The sequence below is a fragment of the Drosophila willistoni genome, assembly GCF_018902025.1.
Source record: "Drosophila willistoni isolate 14030-0811.24 chromosome XL unlocalized genomic scaffold, UCI_dwil_1.1 Seg142, whole genome shotgun sequence".
NCBI classification, from domain to species: Eukaryota; Metazoa; Arthropoda; class Insecta; order Diptera; family Drosophilidae; genus Drosophila; species Drosophila willistoni.
Genome location: NW_025814053.1, coordinates 6,439,981 through 6,458,754, shown reverse-complemented (window position 1 = coordinate 6,458,754; position 18,774 = coordinate 6,439,981). Strand labels below are relative to the sequence as shown.

Genomic DNA, 18,774 nt, shown 5'->3' with positions numbered 1-18,774 from the left:
AAACTACGTAAAAACAATAGTGATAGAAATGGTCATACATTGGTCCAAGCCATATTTGTTTGCAACAAATTTGTTTGCAATTGCAAGACTATATGTACATACATACATATATACATATGTATACATAAAACCAGATTTAACAATTATCTATTTCATTAACTTTATTCAAATTTTCAAGGAAATTCTACATAAGTATATATTATATCTTGAATCTTATTTCTCAAAAATTCTTATTAACGAAAATCACAATTTATTGGTGCAGTCGTACCACTATACCAAACCCCCTATTTAAGCGAACCTGTATTTGACTAATCCCCCTATCACAGCGATGCTTGAGCGGCGAAATGTTGGAAACATATTATTCCGCAAAAGGTACCCCCACATTTATGCATTTTTCTCGAAAACGTTACGAGGAATTTCAAATAAAATTAGCTAAACACATTCCAGAAAGTCATACCTAAATTCTGGCATTCAATCAATTCATTGAGCCGTTACTATATGGGCGAGTTTTTGCCCAACAAAGTCAACCCATTTTTTCACTCATTTTGTAAGGGGCGAATTAAAGGACGAAGAAGAAGAACATTGGCGAATTGCATTTGCTGAAAAAATTATTGTTTTCTGAAGGTACTCCCACATTTATGCATTTTTCTCGAAAACGTTACGAGGAATTTTGCTGAAACTCTCTGAACATATTCCAGAAAGTCATACCTAAATTCTGGCATTCAATCTTCATTGAGCCGTTACTATATAGGCGAGTTTTTGCCCAACAAATTCAACCCATTTTTTCGCACATTTTGTATGGGGAAAATCATTGTTGGTTCACAAAAATGCAATTCTCTCGAAAACCGTGTGAGGAATTAACCAAACTTGGTGGGGATTTAGATAAATAATTGGGGACAAATCTGGCATTCAATCTTCATTGAGCCGTTGCAATTTTTTGGAGCTATACGAAAACGAAAAGAGGACATTTTTGTGAAGAAATTGTCAATACATGGAATGTCCAAAAACCCCCAAAACTGAATTAAAACACAAATTTCATCTATTCTTAATAATTTAAGGCTTTATTTGTTTCAAAAAAGTTAATAAATTGCTCAAAAATTAAAAAAATAAAAATGCAAAAAACTTAACAGAGGGTTAACAGAGGACCGTCGCTAACTCGAGTTTAACAGTGTCGGTAACTTGACGGACATAAATAATCTTTGTTGCTTTTAGCCGGCAATTCTAAAGGCTAATTTTAATTTGACCAAATTTAAGAGTTTAGTTTAGTATATACGCTAGTCGATTTGAAGTACTGCGAACAGATACATACCTATCTAAGTATTGTGCCTTCTTCTGTTTACATAAAGTTGACCAGAAATTAAAATTAATTCTGATTAATTAATCTGTCGGGGAATGAGAAAATATTGGGCAATTACCATACCCTGGATTAAATTCTCCAATAGTTCTGGCCCATTTTACTTTCATAATTTAGGAGGCAGTACTTAGGAAGGTATTAGTTAAAACTACAACTAAATATTTTATTGCAGTTAAAATATGCTACATAATATTTTAATGTTCCATTTTTCATACTAATTTTTTATAATAATTATTGGTTGGCCATCGATGCAAGTTTATTTGCCATAACCCAAATTATAATGTGGTAACTATCATCCACAATCGATTGTTGATAAAAAAAACTATCGCGGACTATCGATAGTTTGCCACGCGTATGGTGAATGTAAATAACTACAGCCACACTGGTTTTTTCGTATTTTGTGTTGCTTCATCCAGCATGTGCCCTTTGCATTTTAGTCACTCATTTACTTGACTCAGCAGCGTTAACATCTATTTTTCTGCTTCAAATTTCCCTCATCGAATTGAAATTTCAATTTAAAGCGCTTTATATTTTAAAGCGCTTTATATTTCAAATGCTTTATATTTTAAAGCGCTTTATATTTTAAAACGCTTTATATTCCAAATGCACAATTCGAAATCATTTAAACGGAATTTGTTTCTACGAATGGAAGTTCCCCGATTTAAAACGTTAAAGCATTTAAACGCTTTAACTTAACACTTGAGCAAATGCAAGTTCATCCTTCATTTTAGAGTTCATCTCTTCTGATGATAGTTTCTCTGTGGTGGGAAACCCTCGAGAATTTTATATATGTATTTGTATTTGTATGTATTTGTATTTGTAGCTAAACAATATTTTATTTTTGTTGAATTTTCCCCTCAACTCCTCCATTGGAGATTTTGGGGATGGTGATGAGGGTGGTGGTGTTGGTGGCAGTGGTGGCGGTGGTGGTGGTGCTGCCTCAGCCAGGGCGGCCTCCTTGGTCACAGGGACGCGCTTCGCGTTCGGCTTAAAGGCCCTCGGCTTCCAGGCCTTCGGCTTCCAGGCCTTCGGCTTCCCTTGGCCCTTGGCGACACCGCGCCAGGGGAATTTCACCGGTTTTTTGGCCCTGGCCACCAGGTGCATTCAAGGTGACGTTCTGAAAATAAATAATCACAAAAATTAGTCAAATTTTGATAGAAAAACAATAAAAAAAAAACCAAAAATACAATTATTGAAAACGAAGTTCATTGCCGGTGATCGTGCTTAGAAATGTGCTTAGAGCTGGCACACTCTATGCTTGCAATTTATCGCAAGCTATTTATTATCGATACTTTGGATATCGATATTTTGATTGGTCGCCGAACTTTTTGAGTCGAATTGGAATATTTAATTGAAAATAATCTTGAATGTTGTCCAAATATTTTGCCATGATCTTCTTAGTGAACCAGTCCCATAATCTCTTGCTTTTGATTTTATTTGAATTTTGTATGGCGCCAAATAGTTTTCGCTCATTTTGTGGGGTGGGCGAAATGACATGTGATGAGTGGCAAATTGAAAAGATGGCTGAGCGAATTGACATTGAACAAAATTTGTCGGAAAAAGGATAACATAATAGAAACAGGTCAAATTATATATATATGTATGCATTTACAAATAAATTTTAAAGAAAGCAAAAAATTTTGTTAACATGTATACATGTATATGATTCTTTATATAAAATATGTCGAGGCTCGAACCCTAGCGAAGGATAAATTTTTTTTGGTATAAGAATTTCTTTTTTTTTGCTTCTAATTTCTTTCTCGTATTAGAGAAAGCCTTTTTTTGTAATAGTGTAAACGAATGTGTCTAAATAATAAAAGAAATAAACTACGTAAAAACAATAGTAATAGAAATGGTCATACATTGGTCCAAGCCATATTTGTTTGCAACAAATTTGTTTGCAATTGCAAGACTATATGTACATACATACATATATACATATGTATACATAAAACCAGATTTAACAATTATCTATTTCATTAACTTTATTCAAATTTTCAAGGAAAGTCTACATAAGTATATATTATATCTTGAATCTTATTTCTCAAAAATTCTTATTAACGAAAATCACAATTTATTGGTGCAGTCGTACCACTATACCAAACCCCCTATTTAAGCGAACCTGTATTTGACTAATCCCCCTATCACAGCGATGCTTGAGCGGCGAAATGTTGGAAACATATTATTCCGCAAAAGGTACCCCCACATTTATTATAATAATTTATTATTTTAATTTCTTCCATTTCTTTGAATGGAAGTTCCCCGATTTAAAATGGGAAACCGGGAAAAATATTTAAAACAGGAGACCGGGAAAAATATTTAAAACGGAAAACCGGGAAAAATTTTTAAGACGGGAAACCGGGAAAAATATTTAATTAGAGAATCACTATGGATTATATTGGGCGTTGTGCCGTGCACATGTAGTCTTATGGCTAGTGTCCTTAACGGTACTTAGTTTTCCGATTTATAATGCGAAACCAATTAATCGGGGGTTTATGGAATCTGATGATAGTTTCTCGATTTATGCTGGGAAACCGTTTAAACGCTTGAACTTAACACTTGAGCAAATGCAAGTTCATCCTTCATTTAGAGTTCATCGCTCGAATCGGTTTTCAGATGTCAATTGATTTTGCTGTTCATTGTTTTGGCTTTAACCCACGGGTGTATAAAGAGATCTTTTGCCTTTGTCTCATTCGTGTGCTTGGCTCAGCAGCGTTAACATCTATTTTTCTCCTTCAAATTTTCCTCATCGAATTAAAATTTTATTTTAAAGCGCTTAAATTTTAAAACGCTTTATATTTCAAATGCACATTTCGAAATCATTTAAACGGAATTTGTTTCTACGAATGGAACTTCCCGGATTTAAAACGGGAAACCGGAAAAAAAATTTTTAAAACGGGAAACCGGAAAAAATTTTTTTTCCCGGGAAACCGGGAAAAATATTTAAATAGAGAAGTATTTCGTAAGCTTGCCGGTAAAGATATTTTAAAGATGGGCAACGGAAATAACATGCCGACAATTTTATTTGTTATATCCCGAGAGTTTTAATAGATGAAATCGAACTGCCATCAATGAAATGCAAAAGAGGATGATGATCCACATGGATTATATTGGGCGTTGTGCCGTGCACGTTAAGATTATTGGGCAGTAATCTTTGCACTTTTGTTTGGTATTGGTATTGATTTTGGATATTTGGACAGGTCACAGATAATAGTAACTGCGTATTCATTACCATTTATTGTTTTCGCATTATTTTTATTGTGCAAGCGCAAAAATCGCCTCTTGCCACAAAAGTGCCTGTATTAGCTTCCTGACAGTGCGGGCATTCCTTGTCCAATGTACCAATTACCACTTTGGAATGAGCGTAATATTCAACATCAGGCTCATACTGAAATGCTAGTCGAAGAAATGAATGTGATGTAAATGCTCGAAGTACTTGTTGATGTTGGTCAATCCCTCTACGTCTGTTGGCTACGAATCTGCGCGCTTCTCTTCGTTCCAATTGTCTTTGTTGGTTTCGCTCATCTCGTACCTCTTGTAATTGTGATGCACGTAACTGCGCCATTCTTACACGGACATCTGCATTACTTTGTTGCCTTTCTGCATCTGATCTTATTGCTCTTCTATCTTGCATGCCTCTAGATCTGTTTGTTTGACGACTCAAATTAGCCCCCCTGCGTGTTCGTGGCATTGTTGTAATAAATCAAGTTGGAAAACTGATTGGTGTATAACGTGTATTATTTTCTTGATCAATAACTAGCGCAGCGAGTTCGGTCGCACTCGAGTTGTAACAACGAAACTCGAGACGCACAATTCTTGTGCGCGCCTTCCACCGAACCACACTCGGCGACAGCGACAGAACGCTGGCGCCCCGCTAAAACGGTTCTTCTTAAACCACAAATGCGCCGCCATAATGATGAAATTACTATTATTGTGAAATACCCGAAAACACAAACACACACTCTCACACTCACGCACCGACATATATGTATTTTGGTCATAACATGAGAACACTGAAAGCTGAGTGAAAAATTGTGAGAGGACAACGCATGCGACAGAGCCGATTTTTGCATTCTTCTTTCTGTCGCATCCGCAAACGTTTCTTGCTTGTATGCAAGTATTAGTGTGTTAAACAAATAAACATTTATTAAAATTATTTAATTATTTATTATTTGGGTATAAAAAATAGATGTTGGCCGATTCTCAGTCCTACACGATCTGCATAAAAAATTTCGTGAGAATCGGTCGAGCCGTTTCGGAGTAGTTTGGTAACAAACACCACACTCGAGAATTTTATATATGTATTTGTATTTGTATGTATTTGTATTTGTAGCTAAACAATATTTTATTTTTGTTGAATTTTCCCCTCAACTCCTCCATTGGAGATTTTGGGGATGGTGATGAGGGTGGTGGTGCTGCCTCAGCCAGGGCGGCCTCCTTGGTCACAGGGACGCGCTTCGCGTTCGGCTTAAAGGCCCTCGGCTTCCAGGCCTTCGGCTTCCAGGCCTTCGGCTTCCCTTGGCCCTTGGCGACACCGCGCCGGCTTTGGCCCTGGCCACCAGGTGCATTCAAGGTGACGTTCTGAAAATAAATAATCACAAAAATTAGTCAAATTTTGATAGAAAAACAATAAAAAAAAAACCAAAAATACAATTATTGAAAACGAAGTTCATTGCCGGTGATCGTGCTTAGAAATGTGCTTAGAGCTGGCACACTCTATGCTTGCAATTTATCGCAAGCTATTTATTATCGATACTTTGGATATCAATATTTTGATTGGTCGCCGAACTTTTTGAGTCGAATTAGAATATTTAATTGAAAATAATCTTGAATGTTGTCCAAATATTTTGCCATGATCTTCTTAGTGAACCAGTCCCATAATCTCTTGCTTTTGATTTTATTTGAATTTTGTATGGCGCCAAATAGTTTTCGCTCATTTTGTGGGGTGGGCGAAATGACATGTGATGAGTGGCAAATTGAAAAGATGGCTGAGCGAATTGACATTGAACAAAATTTGTCGGAAAAAGGATAACATAATAGAAACAGGTCAAATTATATATATATGTATGCATTTACAAATAAATTTTAAAGAAAGCAAAAAATTTTGTTAACATGTATACATGTATATGATTCTTTATATAAAATATGTCGAGGCTCGAACCCTAGCGAAGGATAAATTTTTTTTGGTATAAGAATTTCTTTTTTTTTGCTTCTAATTTCTTTCTCGTATTAGAGAAAGCCTTTTTTTTGTAATAGTGTAAACGAATGTGTCTAAATAATAAAAGAAATAAACTACGTAAAAACAATAGTGATAGAAATGGTCATACATTGGTCCAAGCCATATTTGTTTGCAACAAATTTGTTTGCAATTGCAAGACTATATGTACATACATACATATATACATATGTATACATAAAACCAGATTTAACAATTATCTATTTCATTAACTTTATTCAAATTTTCAAGGAAAGTCTACATAAGTATATATTATATCTTGAATCTTATTTCTCAAAAATTCTTATTAACGAAAATCACAATTTATTGGTGCAGTCGTACCACTATACCAAACCCCCTATTTAAGCGAACCTGTATTTGACTAATCCCCCTATCACAGCGATGCTTGAGGGGCGAAATGTTGGAAACATATTATTCCGCAAAAGGTACCCCCACATTTATGCATTTTTCTCGAAAACGTTACGAGGAATTTCAAATAAAATTGGCTAAACACATTCCAGAAAGTCATACCTAAATTCTTGCATTCAGTCAATTCATTGAGCCGTTACTATATGGGCGAGTTTTTGCCCAACAAAGTCAACCCATTTTTTCACTCATTTTGTAAGGGGCTAATTAAAGGACGAAGAAGAAGAACATTGGCGAATTGCATTTGCTGAAAAATTGTTTGTTGTTGTTTTCTGAAGGTTCCAGAAAGTCATACCTAAATTCTGGCATTCAATCTTCATTGAGCCGTTACTATATAGGCGAGTTTTTGCCCAACAAATTCAACCCATTTTTTCGCACATTTTGTATATGGAAAATCATGGTTGGTTCACAAAAATGCAATTCTCTCGAAAACCGTGTGAGGAATTAACCAAACTTGGTGGGGATTTAGATAAATAATTGGGGACAAATCTGGCATTCAATCTTCATTGAGCCGTTGCAATTTTTTGGAGCTATACGAAAACGAAAAGAGGACATTTTTGTGAAGAAATTGTCAATACATGGAATGTCCAAAAACCCCCAAAACTGAATTAAAACACAAATTTCATCTATTCTTAATAATTTAAGGCTTTATTTGTTTCAAAAAAGTTAATAAATTGCTCAAAAATTAAAAAAATAAAAATGCAAAAAACTTAACAGAGGGTTAACAGAGGACCGTCGCTAACTCGAGTTTAACAGTGTCGGTAACTTGACGGACATAAATAATCTTTTTGCTTTTAGCCGGCAATTCTAAAGGCTAATTTTAATTTGACCAAATTTAAGAGTTTAGTTTAGTATATACGCTAGTCGATTTGAAGTACTGCGAACAGATACATACCTATCTAAGTATTGTGCCTTCTTCTGTTTACATAAAGTTGACCAGAAATTAAAATTAATTCTGATTAATTAATCTGTCGGGGAATGAGAAAATATTGGGCAATTACCATACCCTGGATTAAATTCTCCAATAGTTCTGGCCCATTTTACTTTCATAATTTAGGAGGCAGTACTTAGGAAGGTATTAGTTAAAACTACAACTAAATATTTTATTGCAGTTAAAATATGCTACATAATATTTTAATGTTCCATTTTTCATACTAATTTTTTATAATAATTATTGGTTGGCCATCGATGCAAGTTTATTTGCCATAACCCAAATTATAATGTGGTAACTATCATCCACAATCGATTGTTGATAAAAAAAAACTATCGCGGACTATCGATAGTTTGCCACGCGTATGGTGAATGTAACTACAGCCACACTGGTTTTTTCGTATTTTGTGTTGCTTCATCCAGCATGTGCCCTTTGCATTTTAGTCACTCATTTACTTGACTCAGCAGCGTTAACATCTATTTTTCTGCTTCAAATTTCCCTCATCGAATTGAAATTTTATTTTAAAGCGCTTAAATTTTAAAACGCTTTATATTTCAAATGCACATTTCGAAATCATTCAAACGGAATTTGTTTCTACGAATGGAACTTCCCGGATTTAAAACGGGAAACCGGGAAAAATATTTAAAACGGGAAACCGGAAAAAATTTTTAAATAGAGAAGTATTTCGTAAGCTTGCCGGTAAAGATATTTTAAAGATGGGCAACGGAAATAACATGCCGAAAATTTTATTTGTTATATCTTGAGAGTTTTAATAGAAGAAATCGAACTGCCATCAATGAAATGCAAAAGAGGATGATGATCCACATGGATTATATTGGGCGTTGTGCCGTGCACGTTAAGGTTATTGGGCAGTAATCTTTGCACTTTTGTTTGGTATTGGTATTGATTTTGGATATTTGGACAGGTCACAGATAATAGTAACTGCGTATTCATTACCATTTATTGTTTTCGCATTATTTTTATTGTGCAAGCGCAAAAATCGCCTCTTGCCACAAAAGTGCCTGTATTAGCTTCCTGAAGCGGACCTGGTGGCCGCCTCGGCGCTTTGGCCTTAGAACTAGGGGCATGGCCGTTAGCGCTTCCTCCTCTCGCCACCTCCTTGCAAGATTGCTCGTTATTTTTGGTTATTTTTTTCATTATTTGGCCTCTTTTTATGGCAAGGATTTATTTATTTGTTATGCCTATTTAATTTTTGCCGATAGAAAAAAGCCGCTTTCTAGTCGTATGGCTAGTGTCCTTAACGGTACTTAGTTTTCCGATTTATAATGCGAAACCAATTAATCGGGGGTTTATGGAATCTGATGATAGTTTCTCGATTTATGCTGGGAAACCGTTTAAACGCTTGAACTTAACACTTGAGCAAATGCAAGTTTTCAGTTGTCAATTGATTTTCAACATAAAAGTGACCAGGTTAAATATGCGAATCAGGCATGCATTTTTTTTGGTCTGTCGTTTTTCGAACAACTACAGCCACACTTTTTTTACTTATTCATCGTTTTGGCTTTAACCCACGGGTGTATAAGGAGATCTTTTGCCTTTGTCTCATTCGTGTGCTTGGCTCAGCAGCGTTAACATCTATTTTTCTCCTTCAAATTTTCCTCATCGAATTAAAATTTTATTTTAAAACGCTTTATATTTTAAAGCGCTTTATATTTCAAATGCACATTTCGAAATCATTCAAACGGAATTTGTTTCTACGAATGGAACTTCCCCGTTTTAAAACGGGAATATTTTAAACGGGAGACCGGGAAAAATATTTTAGACGGGAAACCGGGAAAAATATTTAAATAGAGAAGTATTTCGTAAGCTTGCCGGTAAAGATATTTTAAAGATGGGCAACGGAAATAACATGCCGAAAATTTTATTTGTTATATCTTGAGAGTTTTAATAGAAGAAATCGAACTGCCATCAATGAAATGCAAAAGAGGATGATGATCCACATGGATTATATTGGGCGTTGTGCCGTGCACGTTAAGGTTATTGGGCAGTAATCTTTGCACTTTTGTTTGGTATTGGTATTGATTTTGGATATTTGGACAGGTCACAGATAATAGTAACTGCGTATTCATTACCATTTATTGTTTTCGCATTATTTTTATTGTGCAAGCGCAAAAATCGCCTCTTGCCACAAAAGTGCCTGTATTAGCTTCCTGAAGCGGACCTGGTGGCCGCTTGGGCGCTTTGGCCTTAGAACTAGGGGCATGGCCGTTAGCGCTTCCTCCTCTCGCCACCTCCTTGCAAGATTGCTCGTTATTTTTGGTTATTTTTTTCATTATTTGGCCTCTTTTTATGGCAAGGATTTATTTATTTGTTATGCCTATTTAATTTTTGCCGAGAGAAAAAAGCCGCTTTCTAGTCTTATGGCTAGTGTCCTTAATGGTACTTAGTTTTCCGATTTATAATGCGAAACCAATTAATCGGGGGTTTATGGAATCTGATGATAGTTTCTCGATTTATACTGGGAAACCGTTTGAACGCTTGAACTTAACACTTGAGCAAATGCAAGTTTTCAGTTGTCAATTGATTTTCAACATAAAAGTGACCAGGTTAAATATGCAAATCAGGCATGCGTCAATTCATTGTTTTGGCTTTAACCCACGGGTGTATAAAGAGATATTTTGCCTTTTTCAGCAGCGTTAGCATTTAGTTTCTTCCTAGCATACTGAAATTTATTTCCAAAGCGCTTTACTTTTCCAATGTATTATTTGAAATCATTTAAAGGGTCCAAAGCTCTTCATTTTGGAACTTATATCATGATACTTCCTCGATTAACCCTTTCGACCCCAAGTTTTTCCCTATGGAATGAACATTTTTTTTTTTCACTCTTAATCTTTTTATATTAATTTTAAAAGAATGTCAAAATGCTAAGTCGCCACGCCCACCGGTTTGGGGGCTACAGAAAGTTGCTTGTGAGCAACATTAAACATTAAAAATTACTCACCTAATTATTTATTTATGATTTATGATCAAATCTAACTTCAGATCCGTGCATTAAAGTCTGTACCTAAATCTATTGCAAATATACTTTGTATATAATACATGTTTTAGATATGTAAAGCCGCAGGCCCGGACTGGGACCCTAAGGGCCCACCGGGCATACAAGTTGAAAATATATACTATATGCTTGAAAAATTATTTCCGAGAAAAATGAAAGGTACACATTTTTAGGTTTTACATCAAGTATGATCGGTTATGTCAATAAACTTCTACCATATATATTTGTTGAGGTTCATCGATTGGTTCATCACGGTTTTTCTCACCCGATAACATTTTCTTTTTGTGCGGCGTATTTTACTAGGAACCTTGTTTATTAGAACCTAGTAATAATAAACCAGAGGGCCGGGGCTAACTTCGACCGCGTCAAAGTTTGTATACCCTTGCAACTTTTTTGGTAACTCTTTCCTTACCTATAGCTATTAAAGTAGAAAAACGTTTTATCTAAAAAGGCTAATATTGCGAAAGAACGGCCTACAATCTTAGCGTAGGAAAGAACAAAGATATTGATCAAAGTCACTGTTTTCCTCCGATCGTTCCTATGGGAGCTATATGATATAGTTAGCCGATCTTTATCAAATTTGGCACAGTCATTAATAGATATATTAAACTGACAAATGTTAAATTTGAAAGCAATCGCGTCAAAAGTGTCGAAGTTATTGACAAAAGTCACTGTTTTCGAAAGATCGTTCCTATGGGAGCTATATGATATAGTCACCCGATCTTGATCAAACTTGGCATAGTCGTTTATATCTATAATTAACTCACCAATATTAAATTTCACGACAATAGCTAAGAAAATAACGAAGTTATTGAGAAAAGTCACTGTTCGTGACTTTGCCATTTGTATGGGAGCTATATGATATAGTGATCCGATCCGACTGAATCCGAGACGCCTGCAGTATATACAAGCCTACATGCAAAATTTCAACTCTGTAGCTTTTACGGTCTAGGAGGAGTTTGCGTTGATCCAGACGGACGGACGGACGGACGGACATGGCTATTTGAACTCGTCTCGTCGTGCTGATCAAGAATATATATACTTTATACGGTCGGAGATGCTTCTTTCTATGCGTTGCACACTTTTGACCAAAATTAATATACCCTTTTTGCAAGGGTATAATTAAGTCCTCTGCTACAAAATACTTCTGCGCTTTGGAACACAATGCCTGAAATTCGAGTGTCTTACAGAGCAGTTGAACGACAGCGCCCATTGATTTATTATGGTACAAAAATGATTCTTAGTGGGAACCACGTACGAAGGGCCCTAGCATGATGAAATAACATAAGGTGGTCTCGTCGGAAGCCAAAGCTTACCGAAGTATACACTTAACTTCAGTGCATCATGAAATAAGTATAAGGTGGTCCCATCGGCAGCAGCGCTGCTCACGACGAAGTCTTATTTCAGTTGTCGTTCGACTTCGTGGTTAGTTATCAGTTGTCGGTTTACTTTTTTTTCATGCATAGGACCGTACGATTTGCCGACGGGACCACCTTGTACTTATTTCACCATGCTTCAGTGCACGTTTGCTCACTCACATCACCGTCTCGCTCACCCTCGACACTCAAAATACTATTCCTTTCACTCGCACTTATTGTAAGCATACGTTAAGTGTATGTCTCTTGCCGACGGGACCACCTTATGTTATTTCATCATGGGCCCTAGTGACTTAAAACTGCTACTTTACTGCATGAAATTTCATCAAAAGGGGCCCCCTACCTTGAGGGCCCACCGGGCATTTGCTCTTCGATGCACGTGCAGCTTTTTGAACATAACTTTGCCAAATGATCTTCAAATGTATTTATTTTTTCACCTATTTTGGATACATACTTAAAAGCACCGTTATCACTGCGAAAGAGCAGACAAAAACAAAAGAAGAGCAAACCGTACGCTCTTAAATAGCTGATGTTGCTCACAGGTAACGCTGGGGTCGAAAGGTTTAATATTTAAGAAATAATTTGAGCGCTCGAAACTAACACTCTAAGCCTCTATTATTTAAAGTGACTATCCTTCAAATCAGGCGTCACTTAAGCCTATATAAACCGTATTTTTCCATATACATTCCGATATTTCTATTTGCAACGAAACTTGAAGCTATGTATCCGATTGCATTTGCTGGAGGGGCGATTTCATTTATACTTCAGTACAACAAAAAAGGTTTTAAACGAGTTTCTTGTTCGTTTTCCACTTTTGTCCAATATTTTTCGAGTAACCGGCGCAAACCGCCTTAAATGAGGTCGTTCTCACCAATTTTCTTCCAATTGTTGTTGCAGCTTGTGAAATAGCCTACAAAATAAGAGCAATTTTTTGTTTTTGGATTAAATTGCCATATGTAGATTGTATTTTCTAAATTCAGTTTCGGCTGCGGCTGTGGTCAAATTGTGACTAACCACACCAAGACTTCAATGCCTTAGCATTTTACACGGCCCATTTACTCGACAATAGTTAGTGCCGGGTACATTGCCGAGTCATTCTGTCTGCCTCTTATGTCAGTTGTCACTTTAAACTCATTCGAGTTTGTTTTTATACCATACACCCATAGGGTTAAATGGTATATTAAAGTCTCCAAAATGTATGTAACAGGCAGAAGGAAGCTTTTCCTACCCCATAAAGTATATATATTCTTGATCAGGATCAACAGCCGAGTCGATCTAGCCATGTCCGTCCGTCCGCCTGTCCGTATGAACACCTAGATCTCGGAGGCTATAAGAGCTACAGCCATCAAAATTGGTATGTATACTCGTGTGGTATGTAAATGTATAGAGTTAATTGGAATTTCGGCCACGCCCTCTTACCCCTCCAGAATTTACATAAAACTGATTTTCTTAAAAAGTATACCAGATAGAGACATCAAATTTGGTTTATATACTCGTTTAGTTAGCGCGCAGAAATTGATTGTTCAAACTTTTTACCTCCCCTCCTTCCGCACCCGGAATTTACATAAAACTGATTTTCTTAATTACTATGACAGCTACCGACATTAAATTTAGTATAAAAACTAGCTTAATAGATGCGCAGATATTGACTATTTAAAAATTTTGGCACGCCCATTTCCGCCTCCAAAAATGAAAAAAGACTGATTTTCTCGAAAACTAACAAAGCTAAAGTCACCAAAATTAAAATGTAGATGGTTTTAGTATGCGTGCAGGATTTTTATACCTTTATGGAGCCTCCTCCGCCATTGTTGCCAAAGCCGGCTCCCCCGTTGCCAGATCCGCCGCCGCCGCCTCCATTGCGGTTATTGCCGCGCTGACTGGGACGAGTGCTGCCACTTCCAGTTCCATAGCCACCATATTCATCGGCATAGACGCGATCAAAGTTCATGGGATCATAATTGTGAATCGCCCCCTTAATGGGCGTATCCCGTGTTAGGGTAATAACCTCACGCACCGCTTCAATGACTTGACTCTGCTTGCCGACAGTCTGGACAACGCGATCTGTACTCTGTGGAGCCAAGTTAGCCCCGGCCCTCTAGTTTTTTTTACGTAGCTCATATTAGATGCATTCGTTCAGAAAACGAAATTCAAAAATGGCTAAATAACCAAACCAGGCAAGCAGGTGGATTTCGAGAGCCGATAAGACTTTTGAACTCAAGTCTTAAGAGTAAGGGGGGAGGAAGTTGAGGGTTGCTGGAGTTGGAATATTTCGATTGACAATTCTACTATTCTTGCCAAGTACTTTTCGAACTGAATTTAATCTTTTCTTTCAATTTTCATAGACTGCAATTGATTGGAAATCATCATACTATTACCCAACGATATTTATCTACGTTAGGACTAAATCAAATGTGTATCCTGTCCAATCTATAATAAAGTGCTAGAAACAGTGCCAACCTACACCACGAATCCATTGAATAACTTTTCATAAACGACTCATCTCAACATCGACAGATTGAGTCGAACAATTATCAGACAAAAACCAACATATCGTAATGAATCCATATATATTTCGAAGTTTTAGCTACTTGTAGAATTTTTAAAATTTCATTACAAATTTACAAATATCTAAAGGAGTTCCAAATTATAAATTGTTCGTGCCAAAATCTATAGTTCATTTTGCATTTTGCTCCCTTTTTTTCACTTCCTCCAGCATATCTTTATACTTCTTGATAAGCTCTTTAGTCAAGGGTTCCTTCGACTCCATTTCGTCTTTCAAGTTCACCAACTCGCAGACCAACTGCTCTTTAACATACTTCAAAGCCTTCTTATTCCGGGCTTGTCCAAACTTTCCTATCTTAAATTTCGTCGGTTGGGTTACAGGCGATTCCACCTCCTCGACGCCATTCCGGGTGGCGGCGGAGACCCGCTTGGCATCGACGAGACGGTAAGCGGCAGATAATTTCTTCGACGACGAGTTCCTGGTCATCGAGCCCAGGAGTTGACGTGTGCCAAGAAACTTTGGGGTAGACATTTTTCCCGACTTCAGACTTCGTGGAGGATCTAGCGGAGAAGAGTGTCCCAGTTCAGTCCCGAGAATAAAATATCCTTGGAAGTAGTTCTGAAATAGGAATTGTTTGTTATCCTGAATTTACCTTTTTCTTTCGACCCAGTCACTTACGGAAAACTTTTTATTTGAAGAGTTTACAAAATGTAAGACTTTTATATGTTACTGCCTGAAGTCCTAAAACAAACTGAATAATGATTGAGTCGGCATTTGGTACGTTGATTTTTTGGGGAAAAGTTTCGATGTCAAGGCCAACTCCGATGGATTTGCCCAAAAAACCCGCTTGCTATGATCATGTGAGATTTGTTCGATTCGGAGCGGGATTTTTGGGCACATGTTTTCCCATGGTCCAAGCTAATTAGCTAGAAAACCTCAAAATGAGCATAAAATTTGTAATTCTTTCATTTCTATTTTCTATTTCCATTTTTCCTTTAGTTATGTTTTATTTTTATACCCTTGCAAAATACCTTCCGTCCGTCCGTCCGTCCGTCTGGGTCAGCGCAAAATCTCCTAGACCGTAAGAGCTACAGTGCTGAAATTGCATGTACGCTTATATATACTGCAGGGGTTGTATATCTCGGATTCAGCTGGATCGGACCTCTATATCATATAGCTCCCATAAAAACGGCAAAGTCACGACAGTGACTTTTCTCAATAACTTCGTTTTTTTTTTTAGCTATTGTCGTGAAATTTAATATTAAAGAGTTTATTACCTGTAAACGACTGTGCCAAATCAAGATCGGGTGACTATATCATATAGCTCCCATTGGAACGATCGGTCGAAAACTGGGACTTTGTTCAATATCTTCGTTATTTCCTATGCTAAGATTGTTGGCCGTTCTTTCGCCTTTTTCGATAAAACGTTTTTCCACTTTGATTGGCTATGGCTAAGTAAAGAGTTACCCAAAAAAAGTTGCAAGGGTATACAAACTTTGACTCGGTCAAAGTTAGCCCCGACCTTCTGGTTTTTCGAATAACCAACTGAAATGAAAGGGATATTTGGTGAGACATTTGAATGCAAGTAAATTCTTGATTTGGAATACAGTAGATTCGTCTTTATTGAATTTGATTTCTCTGTTCAGTTTTACATGCTATATAAACTATTTATTTATTCGTATATTATTCATATTTGCATTATTTTTCGTTTCGTTTTTCTGTTTTGCCTTTAATAAATGTTTCTTTCCATTATTTTCATTTTCATTTTTTTTTTTCTGTTTTTAATTCTGTCAATGTCAAAAATCGTAATTTACAAATCAACGCAGATGGAAGGAGGAATGAATGATAGCAAAAACCAAAAGCAAACACCAAAATCGAATAACAAATTGAGGCATCACCAAAACAAAGAAACCAAAAAAATGCATTAAAAACTATTATAATTTAGATTAAGTTAACAAAAAAAAAAAAAAATATATATATATATATATTTATTTTATAAATTTTTATTTTATTTTGCTTGGTTTCTTTTCATATTCCATTTAATCGAGTAAATGCCTTAAGCTTAAAAAATTGTTGCCGAAAATTGTTAAAGTGCTTAAGATTAGGCCACTATTTTATATATATATATACTATATAGATATATATATATATATATATTTAAATATTTGTTGTTGGTTTCTTTTGATATTTCTGCTGTTTTTTTGTTTTTTTCAATAATTTCATTCATTTTTTTAGTAAATTTTGGATTTTTCGTTTATTGGGCGGATTTGAAACTGAAAAAATCGTTTTTGTTTTTTTTTTCCTTTTTGTTATTGTTTATGCTTGTTAAAGTGATAAATGTTTTTCGTTTTGTTTTTGGTATTTTCTGCATGTGTTTTTTTTAAAGGGTCAACTGAGGGTTTTTTTTGTTTGTCTGGGTTTTTTATTTTTGGTTGTTAACTTCTACTTTCATTTTGGTTTTTTTTTTTTCATTTTTGTTGTTGTTAATTATACTTGAGTTGTAAGTATATATATATATATATATATATATATATATATATATATTTATCTTTAATGTAGATGACTTGTATGTATATTAATATAATATTTTTTTTTTAAATTAATATTGATATGGTCTGGTTTTTGAATGTTTTCGACTTGCAACTTTTCCATTTGTTAAGTTAAGTTTTTATGCCATATTTGTTTGAAAATTTTGCAATTTTTCTCTATTTTTTTTGCTTTTTTTTTGTTTTTCAATATTTACAAACATTTTTAATTATTTATTTATTTTTTTTTGCTCTTTTTTTTTTTTTTGCTTTATTTAAAGCATTAAAACAAAATGTCTTGTTTTTGTTTCGTTTCTTTTTTTTTATACTTGGCAAATTCGAAAACTTTTTTTTTTTTTTTTGGAGTCTGAGTTTTCTTCGGTTTATCGTTATGTGTGTGTGTGTGTGCGTGTGTGTGAGTGTTTATCACTTTTTTTTCTTTTTTTTTGGGAGGGGGAGGGGACTGGGCTCTTAAATTCAATTTTTATTTATCTTCATTTTCTACAGCCCAAAAAAAAAAAACGTACAACAAAAATCATATCATTGTTTGATTTAGTTATTAGTTTTATGTAATTTTTTTTTTGTTTTTTAGTTTTTTAGTAGGTAATTTATGTATAAAAAGTCAAGTGAACTGCTTTGGATTTGCCTTGCGTTTGTTTTTGGAATTGGAAGGATATTTCATTTAGCTTAGACTTTGAGTTTTTTTTATTGTTAAATTTGTATATACAGATTTTTTTTTTTGTTTTTTTGCTTGTGATTTTAAAATTAATTACGTATGCTTATTCGTCTTCTTTCTTTTCATTCTCCATTTGCTTCTCTTCACCTCTTCCTCTTCGTCGTCGTCGTCGTGTTATGTGTTTCTCTCTCTACAGATTCTATGCAAAAAATTTCATTGTCTACTTTTTGGGATTTTCATATATATATTTATCTTTTAATGTGGGGAGTTTCGATTATAAACTTGGCTAGCACCGCATATTGTTAATAATTTCTTATATACTTAGATTTCTAGCATATTCAAATGTGTGTGTGTGGTGTGTATGTGGTGTGTGTGTGTGTGTGTGTGTGGAGTTTAAAAGGAATTGGCTGTGCGAGTACTTGACGGTTCCTCAGCGGCAACAAAAAAATTATGAAATTCTTTTTATGCCTTTTTAAAAAAACAAAATGTTTGGTTCGTTGGGTTTTCTTTTTTTTTTTGTTGGTAATTGGTTTTTCCATTTCTCTTTGTTCTACGATTTGATGTTTAATTGATAAATTGGTATATAGAAGAGCATTTTTTTCTTGGATCTTCTGTTCATGAATGAAAATGTTGAAAAACCAATTTGATAATTGTAAACAAAATTATTTGAGTAAAAGTTCAAAGTCGAATTATATCACAATTCTGGAAGAAAATTTTCTAAATAGCAAATTAAACTCAATTTGAAAGATCAA

At 35.2% G+C, this 18,774-nt stretch overlaps 2 protein-coding genes across 2 annotated transcripts in view; both read right to left on the bottom strand.

Moving 5' to 3' along the window:
* Window positions 1-14,266, bottom strand: part of LOC124460556 (basic salivary proline-rich protein 2-like) — a 30,534-nt gene extending 16,268 nt beyond the window's left edge. Inside the window, exons 1-3 of the mRNA XM_047011594.1 lie at window positions 14,102-14,266; window positions 5,727-5,935; window positions 2,217-2,441 (exon numbers count right to left, since the gene is read on the bottom strand). Of these exons, the coding sequence (XP_046867550.1) occupies window positions 2,217-2,441; window positions 5,727-5,935; window positions 14,102-14,266 (599 nt within the window). The remainder of the gene's footprint in view (window positions 1-2,216; window positions 2,442-5,726; window positions 5,936-14,101) is intronic.
* Window positions 14,267-14,866: 600 nt separating this feature from the next.
* On the bottom strand, window positions 14,867-15,585 carry LOC6644507. The gene is made up of 2 exons (XM_015177905.3): window positions 15,500-15,585; window positions 14,867-15,439 (listed from the first exon to the last, which is right to left on the bottom strand). Exon 2 carries the CDS (start codon window positions 15,350-15,352, stop codon window positions 14,993-14,995), a length of 360 nt encoding a protein of 119 aa, XP_015033391.1. The 5' UTR covers window positions 15,353-15,439; window positions 15,500-15,585; the 3' UTR covers window positions 14,867-14,992.
* Between the last annotated feature and the right edge of the window lie 3,189 nt (window positions 15,586-18,774).